We start from the raw sequence: 20,760 nt of genomic DNA, 5'->3' as shown, positions 1-20,760 counted from the left end.
ATACAGCCATGAGAGTGGCTGTACACTATAGCCAGCGTTGATTTTTCGCATTCCGCAATGTTAAATTGAAAAGACACCCCCATGCCATTCAGATGCTTCCCATAAGCTCATTTCAAAACAAAACTTTACAAAACTTATAGTCCTGAACTCAGAAATGCTTGCTTAACAACCCTGTAAATTTTCATGACGATACACAAAACAGTCAGAGAGAATCAAGAGTTCAAAGTCTAAAAAGAGGGGGGGAGAACAGACCCCTTTTGGACTTTTTTCTGTCAGAGTTCTCATAATCTGTTGAAATTCATTAAAAATCAGCCATGTTCACAGAGTACCTGTAATCCTGTTACTGACTTTGCCCCTTGTGCTCAGAGGCACATGTTACCAAATTATTCCAAGCTACACAGGAAGTGGATTGGACTGTGAAAGACCAACCCAAATTGTGTTTGCATTTTGACAAATTTGTAAATATCTCAGAGAGGAGGTCAGGTCTCCTGCTCCCCTGGTGCATTCACTATAGCTGCCCAATTTCCCTGCTTTTTAAAGTTTGATAGAAATATCTGTGGGCTATAGATATGTTCTTAAACCGCAAGGTTTTTTGCCTATTTGTGAATTACAATTTAAATCTCATCCCTATTCAAACCAGAGAGCATTAAAAAGCCCAGATTTTAAGAAAAGAAAACAAATGAAACACTTTGACAATAGGGAAGATCAAAAGTCACTAAAAGCCTGGTAGAATAAAAAGGTCTTAACCTGCAGCCTAAAAGAAATCAAAGAAGGGGCCTGTCTACTATCTAACCCTCCAAAGGGACTGATCTGTCCCTCCAAAGAGGGTGTGTAAGAAGAGCCATGGTGAATCTGACTCAGAGTCCATCTCGGCTGTCTAGCACTAATACTGGTCAGCCAGGTGCCTTTGGAAAGTGTACAGGCAGGATATGAAGGAAACAGCACCCCTTTGCCATGCCTTCCTAGCATTTGGGACCTAACCTGACTAAAAATTGCCAGTATTTCCATCCTGCATATATAGTATTTGTCTAATCCTTTTAAAGCCATCTAAGCCAGTGGCCATCATGTTGTGACAATGAATTACGAAAGTCCACTCTTGGGTGCCAGCTTCTGAGCTATCCTGCAATACAGCCTGGGGGTGGGATGGTTTGTGTCCCTCCAGACATTGTTGGATTCCATCAGCCCCAGCCAGCATGGCCAGTGATCAGGGATGATGGGAGTCCAGCAACAACTGGAGAGCCACAGACTCCCCATTCCTGATGCAGCTTTCTGTAACTCAAAAGGATGAATATTTACTTTTTAATATGTGAGGTGAGATTTTCACCCATTTTCTGAAACTCTTAAGAAGGTAACTGAAATGGCAATAGCTAAGAGGTACAATCTAGGTTTCTTAGACTGCAAATCTGTCATCCAGTTGTGCACACTTCACTCCATTACAGACACTGGGTTTAAAAAAATCTGGTCATTAGGTGGAGGACTGCAACCGTGGGAAATTCTCCAGCCCCTCCCTAACCCTGAAACAAGGCCAAGGCCAAGGCCAATCCTTGAAGTCACACATTCTAGATTTTTTTTCTTTTAAAAAAGGAACCAAGTCATGAGTGCTATTTTGGCATTAAAAAGCAGAAACAGCAAATACGTTTGAGGTTTCCAAACATTCAGCCGCAGAATTGTACTTATCATTTATGGGTTTTTTTTCTAAGGTTCAAATCCCTTCTTATAATCTTCCCAGTAATCCTTATAATGACTCTGTAAAAGGTCATTATACTCAAGCCATATTCCTCAAGCCATTACATTCAACCCATCTTTTAGATTGGGGTGAGGGGGGGGATGCAGATGGAGAGACTGACTTACCTAAGGGCACAATTTCTCTTTGTCCCCAGCTACTATTTGAGCCATGGATGTCTAGCTCATATTCTTTACTCTTATGAAACATCAGCTCTAGGAAGTAGAAGAGCTTGTGGGAGGTGGTATGTTGAGGGAAAAAATGAAAATCAATGATGTGCTTGAAACCAGCCTAGACCCAAACAACAAAAATGCAAACTTACAAGGCAGGAGAACAGGACTGGCCCAAGACATTATGCTGCCTGAAGCAAAAGGCTAGATGGTGCCTTCCCCCTGCTGCCTGCCTCCATTCCATGTATAAAAGCTGACCAGTGGACTGGCAGGTGAATTTTACTTCAACACTGGCAACAGGACAGCACCCCCCCCCCACTGCACCAGAAGGCAACAGCCTAGCACATGGTGCACACTGTTCTGTCCAGTCCCTGCCCCCCAGCATTTGCCACCTGAGGTAGCTGCCTCACTCTGCCTAATGGGAGGGCAGGCCCTGTAGAAAAAGAGTCATAACTCTATGGTAACGAACATGCTTTGTGTTCAGGAGGTCCCTGGTTCAGTCCCTGCCATCTCTGATTAAAAGGATCAGGTAGCAAATGATGAGAAAGACCTCTCTCTACCGGAGACCCCCAGATAATGCTGCTGCCTGTTGAAGTAGACAGCACTTGCCCAAATGGATAAACAGTCTGACCTGGTTTAAATCAGATCGCTGTCAGTGATTTGTTTGCACAAAGTTTGCAGGGACTTTAGACAGTGTTGGCTATCTATTGAACATTCATTCTGATTTGTTTGTGGAGAGGTTATACAATGCTGTGTCAAGCACTAGTTATCCCACACTTTCTATTGCATTTTCGTGTCATTTTCCTTATTGCTGCCCTAGGCTCCCTCTGGGAGGAAGGGCAAGATACAAATAAATAAATAAATAAATGTGCAAAAAGTCGGGGGGGGGAGTGGGTTTCCTGCACAAGAGCTCCAAATGAACTTTAATAGTGCAACCTGAATTTGCTGGCATGCAATTGAATCCCACCCAAAAATGCTGACGGTCCTAGGTACCTAAAGTACAAAGAGAAGATCCTGTGAATGTGAAAATTATAATCAATTCTCATGTAAAGTTGGCCTGTAGAAAATGTGGTTTAATAGGAAACAATCCAAACTGCGGTGAAGCAGCTATGTAATTGCTTTGCCATGAGGCCTGCTTGCAACCCCCAAACCACATTGAGCAGTCCGCTGCATTTTTCTGGTAGCAACGTACGTGTGGAATGTGACTTAAGCACATAAGAACATAAGAGCCTGCTGGATCAGGCCAGTGGCTCATCTAGTCCAGCATCCTGTTCTCACAGTGGCCAACCAGGTGCCTGGGGGAAGCCTGCAAGCAGGACCCGAGTGCAAGAACACTCTCCCCTCCTGAGGCTTCCGGCAACTGGTCTTCAGAAGCATGCTGCCTCTGACTAGGGTGGCAGAGCACAGCCATCATGGCTAGTAGCCATTGATAGCCCTGTCTTCCATGAATTTGTCTAATCTTCTTTTAAAGCCATCCAAGCTGGTGGCCATTACTGCATCTTGTGGGAGCAAATTCCATAGTTTAACTATGCGCTGAGTAAGTACTTCCTTTTGTCTGTCCTGAATCTTTCAACATTCAGCTTCTTTGAATGTCCACGAGTTCTAGTATTATGAGAGAGGGAGAAAAACTTTTCTCTATCCACTTTCTCAATGCCATGCATAATTTTATACACTTCTATCATGTCTCCTCTGACCCGCCTTTTCTCTAAACTAAAAAGCCCCAAATGCTGCAACCTTTCCTCGTAAGGGAGTTGCTCCATCCCCTTGATCATTCTGGTTGCCCTCTTCTGAACCTTTTCCAACTCTATAATATCCTTTTTGAGATGAGGCGACCAGAACTGTACACAGTATTCCAAATGCGGCCGCACCATAGATTTATACCACGGCATTATGATATCGACTGTTTTATTTTCAATACCTTTCCTAATTATCCCTAGCACGGAATTTGCCTTTTTCACAGCTGCCGCACACTGGATCGACATTTTCATGGTGCTGTCCACTACAACCCCGAGGTCTCTCTCCTGGTCGGTCACCGCCAGTTCAGACCCCATGAGCGTATATGTGAAATTAAGATTTTTTGCTCCAATATGCATAATTTTACACTTGTTTATATTGAATTGCATTTGCCATTTTTCTGCCCATTCACTCAATTTGGAGAGGACTTTTTGGAGCTCTTCGCAATCCCTTTTAGTTTTAACAATCCTGAACAATTTAGTGTCGTCAGCAAACTTGGCCACTTCAACGCTCACTCCTAATTCTAGGTCATTAATGAACAAGTTGAAAAGTACAGGTCCCAATCCCGATCCTTGAGGGACTCCACTTTCTACAGCCCTCCATTGGGAGAACTGTCCGTTTATTCCTTCTCTCTGCTTTCTGCTTCTTAACCAATTCCTTATCCACAAGAGGACCTCTCCTCTTATTCCATGACTGCTAAGCTTCCTCAGAAGTCTTTGGTGAGATATCTTGTCAAACGCTTTTTGAAAGTCTAAGTACACTATGTCCACTGGATCACCTCTATCTATATGCTTGTTGACACTCTCAAAGAATTCTAATAGGTTACTGAGACAGGGCTTTCCCTTGCAGAAGCCATGCTGGCTCTGCTTCAGCAAGGCTTGTTCTTCTATGTGCTTAGTTAATCTAGCTTTAATAATACTTTCTACCAGTTTTCCAGGGACAGAAGTTAAGCTAACTGGCCTGTAATTTCCGGGATCCCCCCTGGATCCCTTTTTGAATATTTGCGTTACATTTGCCACTTTCCAGTCCTCAGGCACAGAGGAGGACCCGAGGGACAAGTTACATATTTTAGTTAGCAGATCAGCAATTTCACATTTGAGTTCTTTAAGAACTCTCGGGTGGATGCCACCCAGGCCCGGTGATTTGTCAGTTTTTATATTGTCCATTAAGCTTAGAACTTCCTCTCTCATTACCATTATTTGTCTCAGTTCCTCAGAATCTCTTCCTGCAAATGTTAGTTCAGGTTCAGGAATCTGCCCTCTATCTTCCACTGTGAAGACAGATGCAAAAAATCCATTTAGCGTCTCTGCAATCTCCTTATCGTTCTTTAGTACACCTTTGACTCCCTTATCATCCAAAGGTCCAATCGCCTCCCTAGATGGTCTCCTGCTTTGAATGTATTTATAGAATTTTTTGTTGTTGGTTTTTATGTTCTTAGCAATGTGCTCCTCAAATTCTTTTTTAGCATCCCTTATTGTCTTCTTGCATTTCTTTTGCCAGAGTTTGTGTTCCTTTTTATTTTCTTCATTTGGACAAGACTTCCATTTTCTGAAGGAAGACTTTTTGCCTCTGAGAGCTTCCTTGACTTTGCTCGTTAACCGTGCTGGCATCTTCTTGGCCCTGGTGGTACCTTTTCTGATCTGCGGTATGCACTCCAGTTGAGCTTCTAATATAGTGTTTTTAAACAACTTCCAAGCATTTTCGAGTGATGTGACCCTCTGGACTTTGTTTTTCAGCTTTCTTTTTACCAATCCCCTCATTTTTGTGAAGTTTCCTCTTTTGAAGTCAAATGTGACCGTGTTGGATTTTCTTGGCAATTGGCTATTACATGTATGTTTAATTTAATAGCACTATGGTCACTGCTCCCAATCGGTTCAACAACACTTACATCTTGCACCAGGTCCCGGTCCCCACTGAGGATTAAGTCCAGGGTTGCCGTCCCTCTGGTCGGTTCCATGACCAACTGGTCTAGGGCATAGTCATTTAGAATATCTAGAAATTTTGCTTCTTTGTCATGACTGGAACACATATGCAGCCAGTCTATGTCCGGGTAGTTGAAGTCACCCATTACTACCACATTTCCTAGTTTGGATGCTTCCTCAATTTCATATCTCATCTCAAGGTCTCCCTGAGCATTTTGATCAGGGGGACGATATATCGTTCCCAGTATTAAATCCCTCCTGGGGCATGGTATCACCACCCACAACCATTCTGTGGAGGAGAAACTTTTGGGGTTTTGAGCTTGCTGGATTCAATGCCTTCTTTCACGTATAGAGTGACACCACCACCAATACATCCTTCCCTGTTCTTTCGATATAGTTTATATCCAGAGATAACCATATCCCACTGGTTTTCTCCATTCCACCAGGTCTCCGTTATGCTCACTATATCAATGCTCTCCTCTAAGACCAAGCACTCCAGTTCTCCCATCTTGGTTCGGAGGCTCCTAGCATTAGCTACAGGCACTTGTAAGCAGTGTCTCTCTTCAAGTGTCTTTGGCACTTTTGGTTTGGCCTGTGGTAATTTTGCTCTTCTGAATTTATATCCTGTGCCCCTGCTCTCACAATGCCTACTTCTAGGCCTACCCCTTTTAAAATGTCATCATTTCTTTGGTCTTTATCCCAGGGGGGAGGTTTATTCCGAACTGGACCTTCCTCAGCTCCTGTAGGGTTTCCCCCCTCAGTCAGTTTAAAAGCTGCTCTGCCACCTTTTTAATTTTAAGTGCCAGCAGTATGGTTCAAGTGGAGCCCGTCCCTTTTGTACAAGACTGGCTTGTCCCAAAATGTTCGCCAGTGCCTAACAAATCCAAACCCCTCCTCCTGAAACCATTGTCTCATCCACACATCGAGACTGCAAAGCTGTGCCTGTCTGGCTGGTCCTGCGCGTGGAACTGGTAGCATTTCAGAGAAAGCCACCTTGGAGGTCCAGGCTTTCAGCATCCTACCTAGCAACCTAAATTTTGCTTCCAGGACCTCACGGCTGCATTTCCCCATGTCATTGGTGCCAACGTGCACCACGACCACTGACTCCTCCCCAGCACTGTCTACCAAATTATCTAAACGACGGGCGATATCCACAACCTTCGCGCCAGGCAGGCAAATCACCTTGCTGTCTGCACGCCCATCACACACCCCACTGTCTATGTTCCTAATGATCGAATCACCCACTACAAGGATCTCTCCACCCCCCGGAGATATGTCCTCGGCACGAGCGGATAGCTCCTCATCCCCCAAGGAATGGGTCCCTTCTAAGGGATCGTTTCCCTCTTCCTCGGCTGGATGCTCTCCTTCCCCGAGACCATCGTTCTCCATGATAGCAGGAGAGCTATCATCGTTGGAGTGGGACACAGCTATAACGTCCCTGAAGGCCTCCTCCACACACCTCTCTGCCTCTCTCAGCTTTTCCAGGTCAGCCACCTTGGCCTCAAGGAAATGAAGTCGTTCCCGGAGAGCCAGGAGCTCATTGGACCGAGAGCACACCCACGACTTCTGTCCAACAGGCAGATAGTCGTACATGCTGCAGGCAGTGCAAACCACTGGAAAGCCCCCACACCCCTGCTGGCTTCTTACCTGCATAGTTTTGTTTAAGGTTTATTAAGTTAATGAGTTGGAAACTGCGGTTTAGTTGAGGTCAAGGAACAGACGGGCAGAGTAGGGGGGGCTGGCCTCCTCGCCCTGCTGCCGAACTCGCTCTGCTGCTTAACTCGCCTTGACGCTTTGTCAGCTGGGGCCTAGGATCTGTCTCCTAAGTTACAGGTTCTTTCAGGATTTGGCTCCTAGCTCACGGTGACCCTAGGCTGCCCTTATTACTTATTACTCTGAGCTGTTTTAATTCAATTAAATAATGAAATAAATGGGTGCTACTTATCCTCTTCTCGCTCTGTTGCTTAACTCGCCTTGATGCTTTGTCAGCTGGGGCTTTGACGCTTCATCAGCTGGGGGCTCCCCCTAGCTCGTGGAGCAGGCTGAAGATGATCACATGAGCACATGACAAATGTCAGCAGTGAAATCCCACACTAAACGCAGGTTCTGATGTGTAAGATAAGTTCCACTTCCTGCTCAGCTTAATGTCATTTAAGGGGATTTAGAATGTCAAAAAAAAAAAAAAAGACGACCATAAGCAGAGCCCTGCTGAATCAGGTTTATGTAGTCCAGCATCCTGTTTCTCATAGTGGCCAACCGGATGTCTCTGGAAAGCCCACAAGCAAGGCACAAGGGCAACAGTTGCCCTCTCCTGCTGTTGCTCCCTGCAGCTGGTATTCAGAGGCATGGTGCCTCCCAGTTGGGAAATTCCATTTATCTGTCATGATTACTAACCATTGGTTGATCAATCTTCCATGAATGTGTCCAAAAAGACTTATATAGGCATTCAAGTGCCATTACCATGCAATAGAAGATTGTGCTATCTGGATGGACGGACGGACAGTCTGTTGAAGTGATGCTGTGGCAATCCATTCAAAAACTGTCAGTGTGCACACAAACATACACACTTATGGCTTTCCCTTCATAACTGTGACGTCTGTTATCCCTTCCTTCAAGAGTGATCTGTGGCAGGACACAGGAAGCCCAGTTCCTGAAAAATTCTGGAAATTCTGCATAGTCCCCTTCCAATGTATTAGCCCTTAACAGACACTGCCCATGTTTCTGAGCTGTTCCCAGCAGCCTGTGGGGAACATCGTGTTTGTTAGGAGAACCTGGGTGATTAAGCAGATGTAACCAAAAAATAAATAAACAGTAAGTTTTAAAATGGCAAATCAGCAAATGCAGAAAATGTTCACCCTGTGGACTTGATCCAGGTATATCATATAGGCTATTTCCCTCTTTTCTGCTTGTACTGAAGTGCTGTTGCCCAGCTTCCTGCTTCAGGATGAATCTGGAGCCCTCAGCCCCTAATGCTGGAAGGGTCCAAGTGTCATTTGATTTTACATGGGGTGGCTCCCTGGCCACATATACGCACCTGATTAATTGGTCTGGGGAAGTTTACCAAAAGTAGACGAATAGCTTGCACCATTTATTTGTGTTTAGTTACAGAGTATGATGTCTTTTCTGGAAATTAGCTTGTGCATGAGCTGTGGGCTGATACATGTAGCTCTGACAGTCCCCTCTTTACTCCTCCCTTCCTAGAGTGGGAAAATAAACCAAGGAGCAGCTGGCTTGGGCTGCAATCCAACACATGTCTACTCAGAAGTAAGCTCCAGTGGGTTCAAGGGACTTACTCCCAGATAAGTGTGTACTGGATTGCAGCCTCAGTGTTACAAACCAGCACTCGTAGTTGATTTTTTTCCAAACAACCACAAGCGGAAGCCAACGTTTGTTCTTGGCTTTCCGGTTACGGCTTGGGTTGGAAGAAACAAATAGCAAGCGCTGGTTTGCACGTAACCCTAAACCACCCATTCCGTGATGTGTTTCCCCACTCTAGGAAGGGAGGGGCAAAGCTGGTAAGGCACACAGCTCACGCAGAAGCCAATTTCCCTAACTATGTTTATGGCCAGTGTTACATCCAAATGTGACCATTGTCAGAATGTGCTATGGCAATGAATTTTGAAGGCTCATGTGTAGAGCTGTAGGAGAAATTCAATTTTGTTTGTATTTTAAGGAGAAGCTATCTAATTTGCACCTCTTGTACCAATATGCAAATCAAAACGCAGCCATCCTTCAAAATTTGTGCTTCTCTGAATTTTGTGGTGCAGTTCTGCAACCAACCCACGTGTACAAAAATGCATATATTAGGGGGAAATGTGCATAAAAATACTTATATTCATGAAAATGATGTACAAAAATACATTATATTCGAGAAGATTGCTTGCAAAAATGTGTACATAAGTCAAAAACGCATACAAAGATGTGTTTATTAGGAGAAACTTGCATTGAAACGCTGGAGAATTTTCATGAGGATTTTTTAACAAAAGAAATGTGGAGAACTGAACTTAAGATTGGAAAAATGAGAAACTTCACAAAATTAAAATGACAGATTTGTCCATCCTTACCCATGTGTCCCAAACTTCATGTCTGTGAGCATCACCTGTAGCTTCCTTTGGTTTGACAGAGGGTAAAATAGGATGCACACAACTTTTCACCTTTCTTGTCTTCTCTGTGTGGGCTGCGATTGCTCAATAGTTTCCCAGTTTTTGGAGGCAATTTACAGAATAGCCTGATTTGACAATTCCCAGGTCTCATCTTAAAAAGATCTGGAAAGCAGTAGACACAAGAAGGCGCCTTGTTGGCGCATCCTCCTGAGAGACTTTGATGGAGACAGCGTCTATGAGAACTAGAGATCAGGCCAGTTGCGAAAAGACGAGGTCACAAGATTCCCCAAGAGGGAGAGAATTCTGGGAATCAACAGCTGGAGCAAAGGCAGAGCTGAAGTGTTGTAGCTGTTGGGCTGTCCAAGACGAGGAAAGTGAGCCGAAATAGAGAACAGAGTGGGAGGAAGTGCAATAGACAGAAAGTGTCTTTATGGAGCATTTGTTTTTATTTGTTTGCAGGGTGGGTGTACGATAAGGAGCATTCACCCTGATTTGTTTGAAGGGACCTTTGCATGTCTTCCCGTCAATCGTTTGTTCATCCCACACTTTCTGAAGAGCAAAAAGTCCAATTCTTCTTTAAAGTACATTTATTGTGCTAGGACAACAGAGCCCTTTCATCCATAATTAACTGCACAAACCTAAAGTTCTGGTATGGGCTTGAATCCTTGAATCCCTTTCACAAAAGAGTGACAGACTGGAGGTACCCTCAAGTGACAGGGAAATGCATTGAAAAGTGTGGAATGAATGAATGATTAACCATAGGCATATGATCACCCTGCAAGCAAATCCAGATGAATGTTCATTGTTGTATAACGTCCTTGCAAACAGATCAGAACTAGTCCTCAGGGAAGACTGGATATAATCTAACCTCTGTGTAAGCTTTGTGCAAATGAATCAAGATGAATGTTCAATAAACAGGTCATCTGGAGGAGCCCTAAGGCTGAAATGGGAAAGGAAGGAGAAGAGAGGGGAGTACCTGCTCCAGATACAGACATCTGATTTGCAGTGAGCCAGCATTCCCTCTGCACTGAATCTTGTTCCTTTCTGATATCACTATTTACAGGCCAATGTTTTCTGAGTTTTAACCTCTGTTTCCCATCCATGAGCAAAAACAAAGCAAGCCATTTCTGGGGGAGTTTATATCCCCCCCATGGCTGGAGCCATGCTGCTTAGGTGTTACTCTGATAGACCTTTGCAGATTTATGGATCTCTCTGTTTACATATCTCCATTTCCCGTCCCCCTCCCCAACATCAGGGACAGAATCTAAATAATCTTGATTCCTGTCCGGGCTGTAACGCCCTGGCTACACATTGGAATTCTTGAATAGCAGGAAGCTGAAAGACGGCTTGTTTGTGCTAGGAATCTGTGGGCGACGCAAAACAAAATGGTTCCAGACTCTCCGGACCCAAATTTTTCTGCGTTTACAAAGAGGAAGGTTGCAGTAGTTGGAAGGGGAATGGGTGAGGTCAAGACTCCATTGGGTTTAGCTTGGCAAGAGTTTCTGTTTCACAAGGAAATGAACAAACAAGTGACCCAAAAACAAAACAAAACAAAAAAGCCCACCCAATCATCCTCCCACTTCTGTCTCCTCAATGGAGCAGCTGGAACATTTTTGGATTTTTGCAAAGAGTATTTTTATATCAGTGATAAGCTGGCTACAAAACCCCTAAGTCTCTGAAATCAACAGCTGGCCTCAGCTCATGGAGATAAGAGGGGACAGCTTGGAACAAAGCCAGGCAGTGTAGCCTAAAAGAGGATCCAACTGCAACGCAACACAGAGCAAACTCAGCATCGTTTGAGGCCAGATACTTCCCAAAACCAAAATTAGGCATCCATCTCTCCTTTTTAAAAAAAGTAAAAATCTAAAAGCTTTGTACCCACAATTGAAGCTCGGATCATGTCTTATGTCGTGACCAGGTTTACTAAGGTAGTGCACCATCTCCAGGCAGAGTTTATCATGAAGAGTCAGTGAAAGGAAGCCTGCAGCTGCTCAGAAGCCTATCCTCTCTCTGCAGGAATACCTGCAGAATAGCTCCCTAGGCTCTCTATCCAACACTTTTGTATGAAACTGGAAGTGCAGAAAGTGCTGCTCTCCTAATGCAGTGATTCTCAAACTGTGCGCCGGGGCACACTGGTGCGCCGCAAGAGGTGGCTAGGTGTGCTGCAAATATTATGAAAGTATATTATTATTAAGTTATTTTTATTCATCGTTTAAAATATATTAATATATTTTTTAATTTTGTATGCGAAGTGCGCCAGAAAATTTTTATATGTTTTACAGTGTGCCATGAAACAAAAAAGATTGAGAACCACTGTCCTAATATGAACCAGACTTCCATTTTCTGAAGGAAGCCTTCTTGCCTGTAATAGCTGTCGGACTCTGCTGGTTAACCATGCAGACATCCTTTCTGCAGATCCTTTTCTGATCTGCAGAACATAGGAGCAGGCGCCACAGGGGGGGCTGCATTGATCTCCCGAGTCCTGGCTTCCCAAAACCATGGGTTTCTGCTGCTTGCCAAGAGGGAGAGGGGGAGGTGTGGGGAGCTCCACGTGGTATGCAGTGGCAGAAGCTGAGGACTGACTCCGCTGCTGTGCACTGCCGCACACCAAGCTCCACACACCTCCTGCTCTAGGTAAGCAGCAGTGACCCACAGTATTTGGAAGCGGGGAAATCAGCTCAGTCCCACCCGCACTGCCAGCTGCCAGTGGCAGTATACATTCTCGCTGAGCTTTTGTTATTGTGATTTTGAATAACCCCCAAGCATCCTGGCAAGTGTTGGCCCTCTTCACTTTTCCTTTCAGTTTTCTTTTTAACAGTTCCATTATTTGGGGGGGAATTCCTTTTTTGAAGTCAAATGTGCCTGTGTGTGGGACTTCCTTGGGACTTGTCCACTGAAATATATGTTGAATTTAAGAGCACTGTGATCACGGTTCCCAATCAGTTCAACAGCATTTGCGTCTCACACAAAGTCCTTAGCATAACTTAAGTCCTGGGTCACATCTCCTCCAGTCAGTTCCATTACAAACCTTTCTGGGGCACACACAGGGTGTGTAGAAGTTGTACTCCTTTGTCATGACTTTGAATACACGTTTACCTAGTCTCTGTGAGGGCAAATGAAGTCTGAGCCCTTCAGACGTTTTGGACTACAACTCCCATCAACCCCCCAGCCAGCATGTTGCAGCATTGAGTTGTATGCATGGAGGACACCAGATTGGCAAAGGCTACATTTCACCAACATTTCCTCCGCTGGATGCTCCTTGATTTCATTCTCCATCTCAACATCAGAATGGGGAGGCCCTGTTGGAAGTGCATCCTCTGTGACTCCAGGGCTTTCTCTGTGGTGGCTCCCAGGTTGTAGAATTATCTTTCCTCAGAGGTGTGCCTTCATGCTTTTTGACAATTAGTCAAGGCACACCTCTTTACCCAGGCCTCTTCCTGTATTACTGTACATTGCTGGGTACTTCAGTTCTGTCTTGCTGGTTTTTTGCTTTGTTTTGTTTTGCTGTTTTGTTATTCTGATATTGACTATTTTATGGTTTTTCTTTTATTTTAATTGGTCATTGTACTTATTTTAATTGTTTGTTTGTTGTAACTTGCCCTGGGATCATTTGGTGAATATGCTTTTGGGAGGGTTGGGGGAAATCTCAGAGCACATGGTGGGGGCGGGATAATGTTCTGTTGCATAAAGAAAAATCCTTCCACTGAAAGAATGTTTACCTTAATGCTACATTGAACATGACTTTATGTCCTCTTTGAGGTACAGAATGACACCACTTCCAGTATGCCCTTCTCTGTCCTTTCTATAGAGTTTATATCTAGTGATAATTGTGTTGCGCTGTGTGTAATTTGTGTGCTTAATTTCATTTAAAGCAACACCACAGCAGCAGAGTAACAGCAGACGATGAAATGCGAGTGTGCCAGCGTGTGCGTGCGTTTACCTAAGAAAGCAGGCTTTTACCCTGCATCAGCATCACTGAGACTTGAGACTTAGTAAAATAAGAAAAGTTATTTTATTTATAGAACTACATTGTAGATAGAAAAGCATACCTAGCTCTAACTCACTAACTTAAGTTGGAGGCAGGTGTAGGAGTTAGCCTCATGGCTTGGAGAGAGCAGAGACAAAGGGATGTCTCCTCTCTCCCGGACAGTCGGAGGACAAAAAGGAGTGGAAAGGGTGGAAGGAGGAGGGGCAGGTAAGCTTCCCTAAAGACGTAACAGTCTAGCGACAGAAGGAAGTCAGTCAGAGCATCACAGGTAAAGGTAAACAAGCCTATCCATCTGGAGTACCCTAGCTCTATCTCCCTTCTGGAGCAGAAACAAAAGAACAAAACAGGAGTTGCTCTTGCCCCACTTCCAACAAATTGTTCCATTAGTTCTTTCCATTCCATCTGGTTTATGTACAGTATATCTCTGCTCTCCTTTAAAACCTCCAGCTTACACAGTGGCATCACTAGGGGGTGCGGGGGGTGCAGACCGCACCAGGTGACACCATCAGAGGGGGGTGACTCTCAGCTTTAATTTTTTAAAAAATTAAGTTTCTAGGTGGTCCGGTTCTCGAGATATACATAAAAATGTCAGCCGCCCCCCAGTGGCGTCACTAGGGGGGTGCGGGGGGTGCGAGCCACACCAGGTGACACCATCAGAGGGGGGTGATTCTCGCCTTTACTTTAAAAAAAAATAAGTTTCTAGGTGGTCCGGTTCTCGAGATATACATAAAAACATCAGCCGCCCCCGTTAAATCTTTTTTTAAACTACTGTATAGCACTTCGTAGCTTTAACCCCGCCCATTCAGGATTGCAGCCAATCAGTGAAGTGTTTGTTTGACCTGTGGCAGTGTCTAGTAAACCTCATTGCAAGGCCAGAAAATGGTGGTTCCCCCCCCCTCGTTTATCTGAAAATCTCATAAATTGGGTAAGTATATACATTTCAGTTTTTTCCCCTCTTGTGTGTAGGAGTCAGATCCTGGGCAGTGTTTTCAAAACCTTCCAAATACCTGCTTATGTGGGGGTAAAAGCATTGCTAATCCCATATCTCCAGAGTAAATCCCATTGAATTCAATAGGATTTACTTTTGAGTAGACATGGTTATGAATGTGCTGAAAATCAATGGGACTTTGGAGTGAATGTAAAAAAGAATTGTGTTTGTGTTCTCTTTCCGTCCCCCCCCCCCAGTCCTATTTTAAAGCAAGTAGGCAGGGCTTACTTAGGTATTACAGTTTTTATTCTGTAGGAAACGAATACAGATTTTTTAAAAACTAATACTGATTTTTCTGCAATGACCAACTGATTTGACAATAAACTATTATATGGGCTGTATGTATTTATACATCTGCAGTGTGTGTGTGTAGTCTTTCCAACAACCCTGTGAGGTAGGGTTGGAAACCAAGGCAGCTCACAACAAGAAATAAATCCCTTTAAAATCCAATAACCATAAAGCAAGAATAAACAGTTGGAAAACAGCCTAAAGACGCATGATTCTGAATTTTGGGTTGGGTGAATGAAGTTTATTTATTTATGATTTGATTTATATCCCGCCCTTCCTCCCAGTAGGAGCCCAGGGTGGCAAACAAAAGCACTAAAAGCACTTTAAAACAGCATAAAAACAGACTTTAAAATATATTAAAACATATTTGAAAATATTTTTTAAAAACTTTAAAAAACATTTTTTTAAAAAAAGGCTTAAAAACATATTAAAAAGCAATTCCAACACAGACTCAGACTTGGATAAGGTCTCAACTTAAAAGAACAAGTTGAAAGAACAAGTTCCTTATCACTTCAGGCTGTAGTTCTCTGTACACTTCCCAGTCTGAGTAAGCCCCATTGAATACATTGGGACTTGCTTCTGAGTAAACAAACATTGGATTGCACTATAAATATATTTAAAGATTGTGTAATTCATAAACATATTTGAGAGTCATGTTTATATAAATATTTCTTCATACTGTGTCCCAATAAATATTTGATTTCACACTATGGTTGTAGATGATGTTTTCCTCTACATTTTAAGTGTGCCCTTCTTCCTGGGGGTGGTCATGGTTCTCCGTTGTTTTCATCCTGAGGGGAGGATAGGCTGAGAGATGGTGAGTAGCACATTTAAGGTCTTTTCACCTCCTCCCCCCCTTTTTTTATTTGTGTTTATTTTATATTTCTCCAATATCTTCCCCTGGCTGTTTTTATGTATTTTAAATATTTTTAGATTAAATAAATAGGAAATCATAATTGTGAACCTCCCTAAAAGCAATTTACCTATCCTTATGTTTTGGCAAAGTGATGGTGTGAAGGCATGCTGGTAGAACAAGAGACCATGTTTGAGGCATGTTATAAGGTGTTTGAGGACTTTGTCACACATTACTTTTTGAGACCTGTAGATTCATGTTGGAAAGAACACGTGCACGTATTGAATGGTGGCTTGGGTGCTGTTTTTTCAGTCTACGCTGCATGCGTAGCGAAGGTGATACATCATCTGGCAGCTAGCTTCATAACGTGAGAATGAAAAACATTTGGATCACCATTCACTTGTTTACTTTTCTCACTATTGAGACCACTTCATATATTACTTTTTCATACACAGAAATTTAATCTTTGTATAGGAAAAAGTATTTTGTAAAATGTGAAGGACAGTGGCTGCCCAGTCAGTATAACCACTGTACAAGATCTACTCAGCCACTGTAATTACCTTTTTGTTTTGAGTGCCCTTTTGTCTGGGTCTTGGTTCAGGTGTGTATCCAACTCTGATGTGCTTATGGAAGGGGTGTGCAAGTAGTGCCCCCCAAGTGTGGAGGCTCGGACAAACATTGTGTTATGGAAAACCAAAGTCTGTGTGAAAGTACATATTTGGGGATGCCATCAGTGTAATCCTAAACACACTTAATAAATAATGTCGAACTTGCACGTCACAAAATATATTACGGTCATCTCCATAAGCACCAGGAGGGTAGTCGCCCAGGGGATCTTAGTCCCTCTGCTTTTTTGGGAGCAGGGTCTCTATGTCTCCAAGCATCCTACAGTCAGCATGAAAAGGGAGTGTGTTAGTCACTGAGAAGAGTCTTCTAATATGGTTCATTGCCTTTTCTGCAGATTGGAGCCAATCAGAGTGAAAGGAGGTGAGTCAGCCACTGAGAAGACTCTTCTCAGTTGCTAACGCTCTCCACTTTCATGCTGATTGGCTCCTAGAGATGTTTGTTGTTGTGAGAGAATGCATTAACAAAGATCTCATTCTTAATCCAGGAGCAAAAAAGGGTGTACATGGCTGTAACTATCATGAAGGGACCCTGCAGCTCTGAATTTTCTACTAAACAACTGATAAATACCTATGTAACTTTGTGTCTGGAGACTTATTATTAAGAATCACTTTCCATAATTGTGAGGAGGTGTGTCCACACGCATGCATCCCAGGCACCTAAATGAGGGGTGAGAGCAGCATAGGGACATAAGCAGGTGTCTTATTCCAGGGGTTCCCAAACCTTTCTTCTACATAGACCACTTGAAAATTGCTGAGGGTCTGAAAGTATCTGAAAATGTACTATGGGCATATGCAAGATAATTAACTCCCATTAGTAATAAGAGCAAGAATTTGAGCTGTGCGTATGATATTGTAATGTAAAGGTGTAATTTTAATTTTGCTAGTTGTTTATGTCACTACTATTGCCATTACATTCAGTGATATACGGGAATTACGATTTACGAGTAACATTAGTACAAAAAACATTACTAAGGATTCTGTATGGTCTGATACGGGAGGAGGTCCATGGGGGTGACACCATGAGTTACTGCACCAGGTGACACCAACCCTAGTGACGCCACTGAGCTTACACATCTTTGCTTGGAGGTTTCTGGTATTAGCACATGAACACCTATGCATGGTCTTCCTTCCCAGATGTCTCTGGCACATTTGTTTTACTCTATGGTGCTTCAGCCTCTTTGAATGGCATTTAACTGTCTAGTACTTCCCTCTCTCATTTGGACTACCATAAACATTTTCACCCTCTTCTCTTAGGGATGACTTGTTCCAAACCAGATGCTTCTCAGCTCCTGTCAGCTTCCATTTAAAAGCTCCTCTGCCACCTTTTTGTATTTTATTTTAAGTGCCAACAGTTTGGTTCCATTCTGGTTCTTGTCCATCTTGTTCTTGTACAAGCCTGACTAGTCCCAAAATGTTCGCCAGTGCCTCACAAATTCACACCCCTCCTCCCAACCCCATGGTCACATCCACTCATTGAGACTACACAACTGTGCCTCTCTTGCTGACCCTGCATGTGGAATGGGTAGCATTTCAGAGAAAGCTTTCTGGAAGGACTCATATTTCAACCCTTTTCCTAGCAACCTACATTTTACTTCCAGAACTGCATAATTTCATTTCCCTGCATCGTTGGTACCAACATGCACCACAACTACCAGACTCTTCCCCAGTTCCATCTACCAGGTTATTTAGATGACATGTGACATCTGCAACCTTCACACCAGGAACGGAAGGCCCCATACGGTCTGCATACTCAACACAAACTCAGCTATCTATGTCCTTGATTATTCAGAAGGTGCCACCCAAATCTCTGTATTCTACCCTGCACATGAAAGGATACTGAATCTTTGCCCCACTCTGTTGTGCTTATAGAATGTTTCGTATCCCAAATTAGGGGGGGAAATAAAATGGCAGCAGAGCTGTCAGAAAACTAACCCCCAGCATGCTGAGTGATGCTGTGCCAAAAGCCCATGGTCATTTGCAGAGATGCAATTTGGTGAGATGATCCAAACAACTGAGGATAGAGACATGCTTACTGTTGTGTCAGTGTCAGGGCGTCTCCACCTCTGTTTTCTGAAAATGGGGGCACACTAGTCAAACCCTGCCCCTTTTTACTCTAAAACCTGGTCAAATCAGCTCCAGTGCGTTGTGTTTTTTTTAATTCCCCTTCAGACAGATTTCACAACTGATTGGTAGAACAACCCATTGCCCCTCCAAGTGTGGCCAATGGAAACACTTTGCTGTAGGCTCAGGCAGTGACAGTGATTGGCCCAACACTTTGCTGTGGGCAGTTCTGAGAGATCTGAAGTCAGCAGTGGGAAAGAGAGGTGTGTCTAGCCGAGGACATAATCACTTCAAAATGCAGCCAGAAAAACCATTCTTGTTGCTTTTGAAGTGACTAGTGTGCCCACAGCCTGAGTGTGTTATTTTATCTCCTTGGTAAAGACCTTTGTCCTATCTATGCTGTGAATGTTTTCCTTTCTTTTCACATGATTCACATGATTCTTTGCAGACTCTTTTTAAATACATTTTAGAAATATGCAAATATATGAATATGCATGCTGCAAATCTTTAGTAAGATAAATACTGTTATCCTGCGAGTTTGAAAAGTGCATATTAGAATCCTGCTTCTAACTCATTCTGCCCTTTTCTGCAGAGAAAATGCTGCAAGGAGTCATCGCTGGCCTTTTTTTGGCACTCCTGAGCCTCCCAAGAAACATTACAGCTGGTAAGAAATGTTTGGGGGCAGGATCAGTACAAGGGTCTCTGCAGAATGATGTCATTTGGAGCAAAGACATATTAGGGAACAATGATATTAATGTCATCCAGCTCCACCACCCTCCGATGTCTGAAGATCTCCCACTCCCTCAAATGACTCTGACCTTTCTCCCTTGCTGCCCTGTATGCTTGGAACATTTCTGTGATGCCACCTCTCTTACATCATTCAAAGCCCTCCTCAAACCCTGGCATTTCCATCAAGCCTTTGGCCCAACTCCCTCATTAGCTAATTCTCCATTTCTCCACTTCAGGAAGGCTGGAGCTTGGAGTTATGGCTACAGTAATGAAGCAGCTGAAACTGGGAGGTTATATAGGAGCTGGAAATTTAACATAATGCATAGGTTGATCCCTAGAAGAGCATCTACAGTATGAGGGATCTTTCTCAATTTGTTCCTGTTTCTTTAACAACAGCTGGATCAGCAAATGATCATGCTTGCCTCTATACCTATGAAAAGTTTAACCATCTGATGAATAGATGAATCATGAACATTTATCAGCATTTTAGAATTAATTTATCCTAATAAACATGTTTTCCCTGCAGTTTTGATACTGAGTATATCATGGCTATGACATTGTTCACCTGGGCTAGGAGGTTGGATAGTAGAGACAGACAAATCTGTCCATTTCAGTTTCTCATTTTTCCAGTCTTGAGTTCAGTTCTCAACATTTACATCAGCGTTTTTTTAAAGAAATCCTCATGAAAATTTGTCACCCTTTAGTGCAAATTTCTCCTTATATACACATTTGTGTAAGCAATTCTCCCTAATGTAATGCATTTTTATATGTTGCTTTCACAATTATATGCTTTTTTACATACACTTTCTGCTACTATGCACATTATTGGGTTGGAGACCTGCATCACAGCATTTGGAGAAGTGTGACTTTCAAAGGATAACAGTGTTTCAGTTTGCATATTGTTTCAGAAAGTGTGAATTGGGCAGGTTGCAAACTGAATTTCTCCACCAGCCCTATTGGGGGGAAACCAAGGGGGAAATGTCAGGGGAAAATGCTGTCCTCCTTTGTCTCCCTACAGGTAATCTGACCTGTGTTTGCGAGCATACAGACTGTGAAAAAAACCTCATTTGTTCAGGGAAGCTGTGTTTTGTTAGCAGACATCAGGAGGATAGAGAAATTATCCACAAGAAAGGATGTCTGAAAGCTGACTCTGAGCTCTGTTGGGGCTCCTTCACAGAAAAGTATGGCATGAAATGCTGCTGGTCCAACATGTGTAATCGGAATCTCGCCATCCAGTTGCCAGGTATGGTATTTATTACTGGGCTCACACTTGCCTTAAGTACCTTCAGCGTGTCCACTGTATTGTCCTAAGTGTGTATGGGTTTGTTTTTGGCCAGCCACGGCAGCTGTCATCAACAAGGCTCAAAATGATACGGTGACATTAAAATCTCCTCCACCTAGTTTTAGGCATCATTAACTGTCACAGCAGCCAGCGCCACGCAGGCGCATTCACAGCCACCCCACCCAGAGCGCCCTGTTCTGATCCCCTTGATCCTTCCTAGAGCAAAGCAGGGAGGGAGGAGGCAGAGTGCCTTGCCAATGCTGACACCACTAAGGCAGATGCAAAGGGAAGTG

General features: G+C 43.4%; 1 protein-coding gene across 1 annotated transcript in view; it reads left to right on the top strand.

Moving 5' to 3' along the window:
• Positions 1 to 20,760, top strand: part of ACVRL1 (activin A receptor like type 1) — a 65,057-nt gene that overhangs the window by 5,448 nt on the left and 38,849 nt on the right. Inside the window, exons 2-3 of the mRNA XM_061615219.1 lie at positions 19,049 to 19,120; positions 20,204 to 20,428. Coding sequence (XP_061471203.1) covers positions 19,054 to 19,120; positions 20,204 to 20,428 — 292 coding nt within the window. The 5' untranslated portion in view covers positions 19,049 to 19,053. The remainder of the gene's footprint in view (positions 1 to 19,048; positions 19,121 to 20,203; positions 20,429 to 20,760) is intronic.

This window comes from Rhineura floridana, chromosome 3, assembly GCF_030035675.1.
Source record: "Rhineura floridana isolate rRhiFlo1 chromosome 3, rRhiFlo1.hap2, whole genome shotgun sequence".
NCBI classification, from domain to species: Eukaryota; Metazoa; Chordata; class Lepidosauria; order Squamata; family Rhineuridae; genus Rhineura; species Rhineura floridana.
This window is presented reverse-complemented; position numbering and strand designations above follow the sequence as displayed.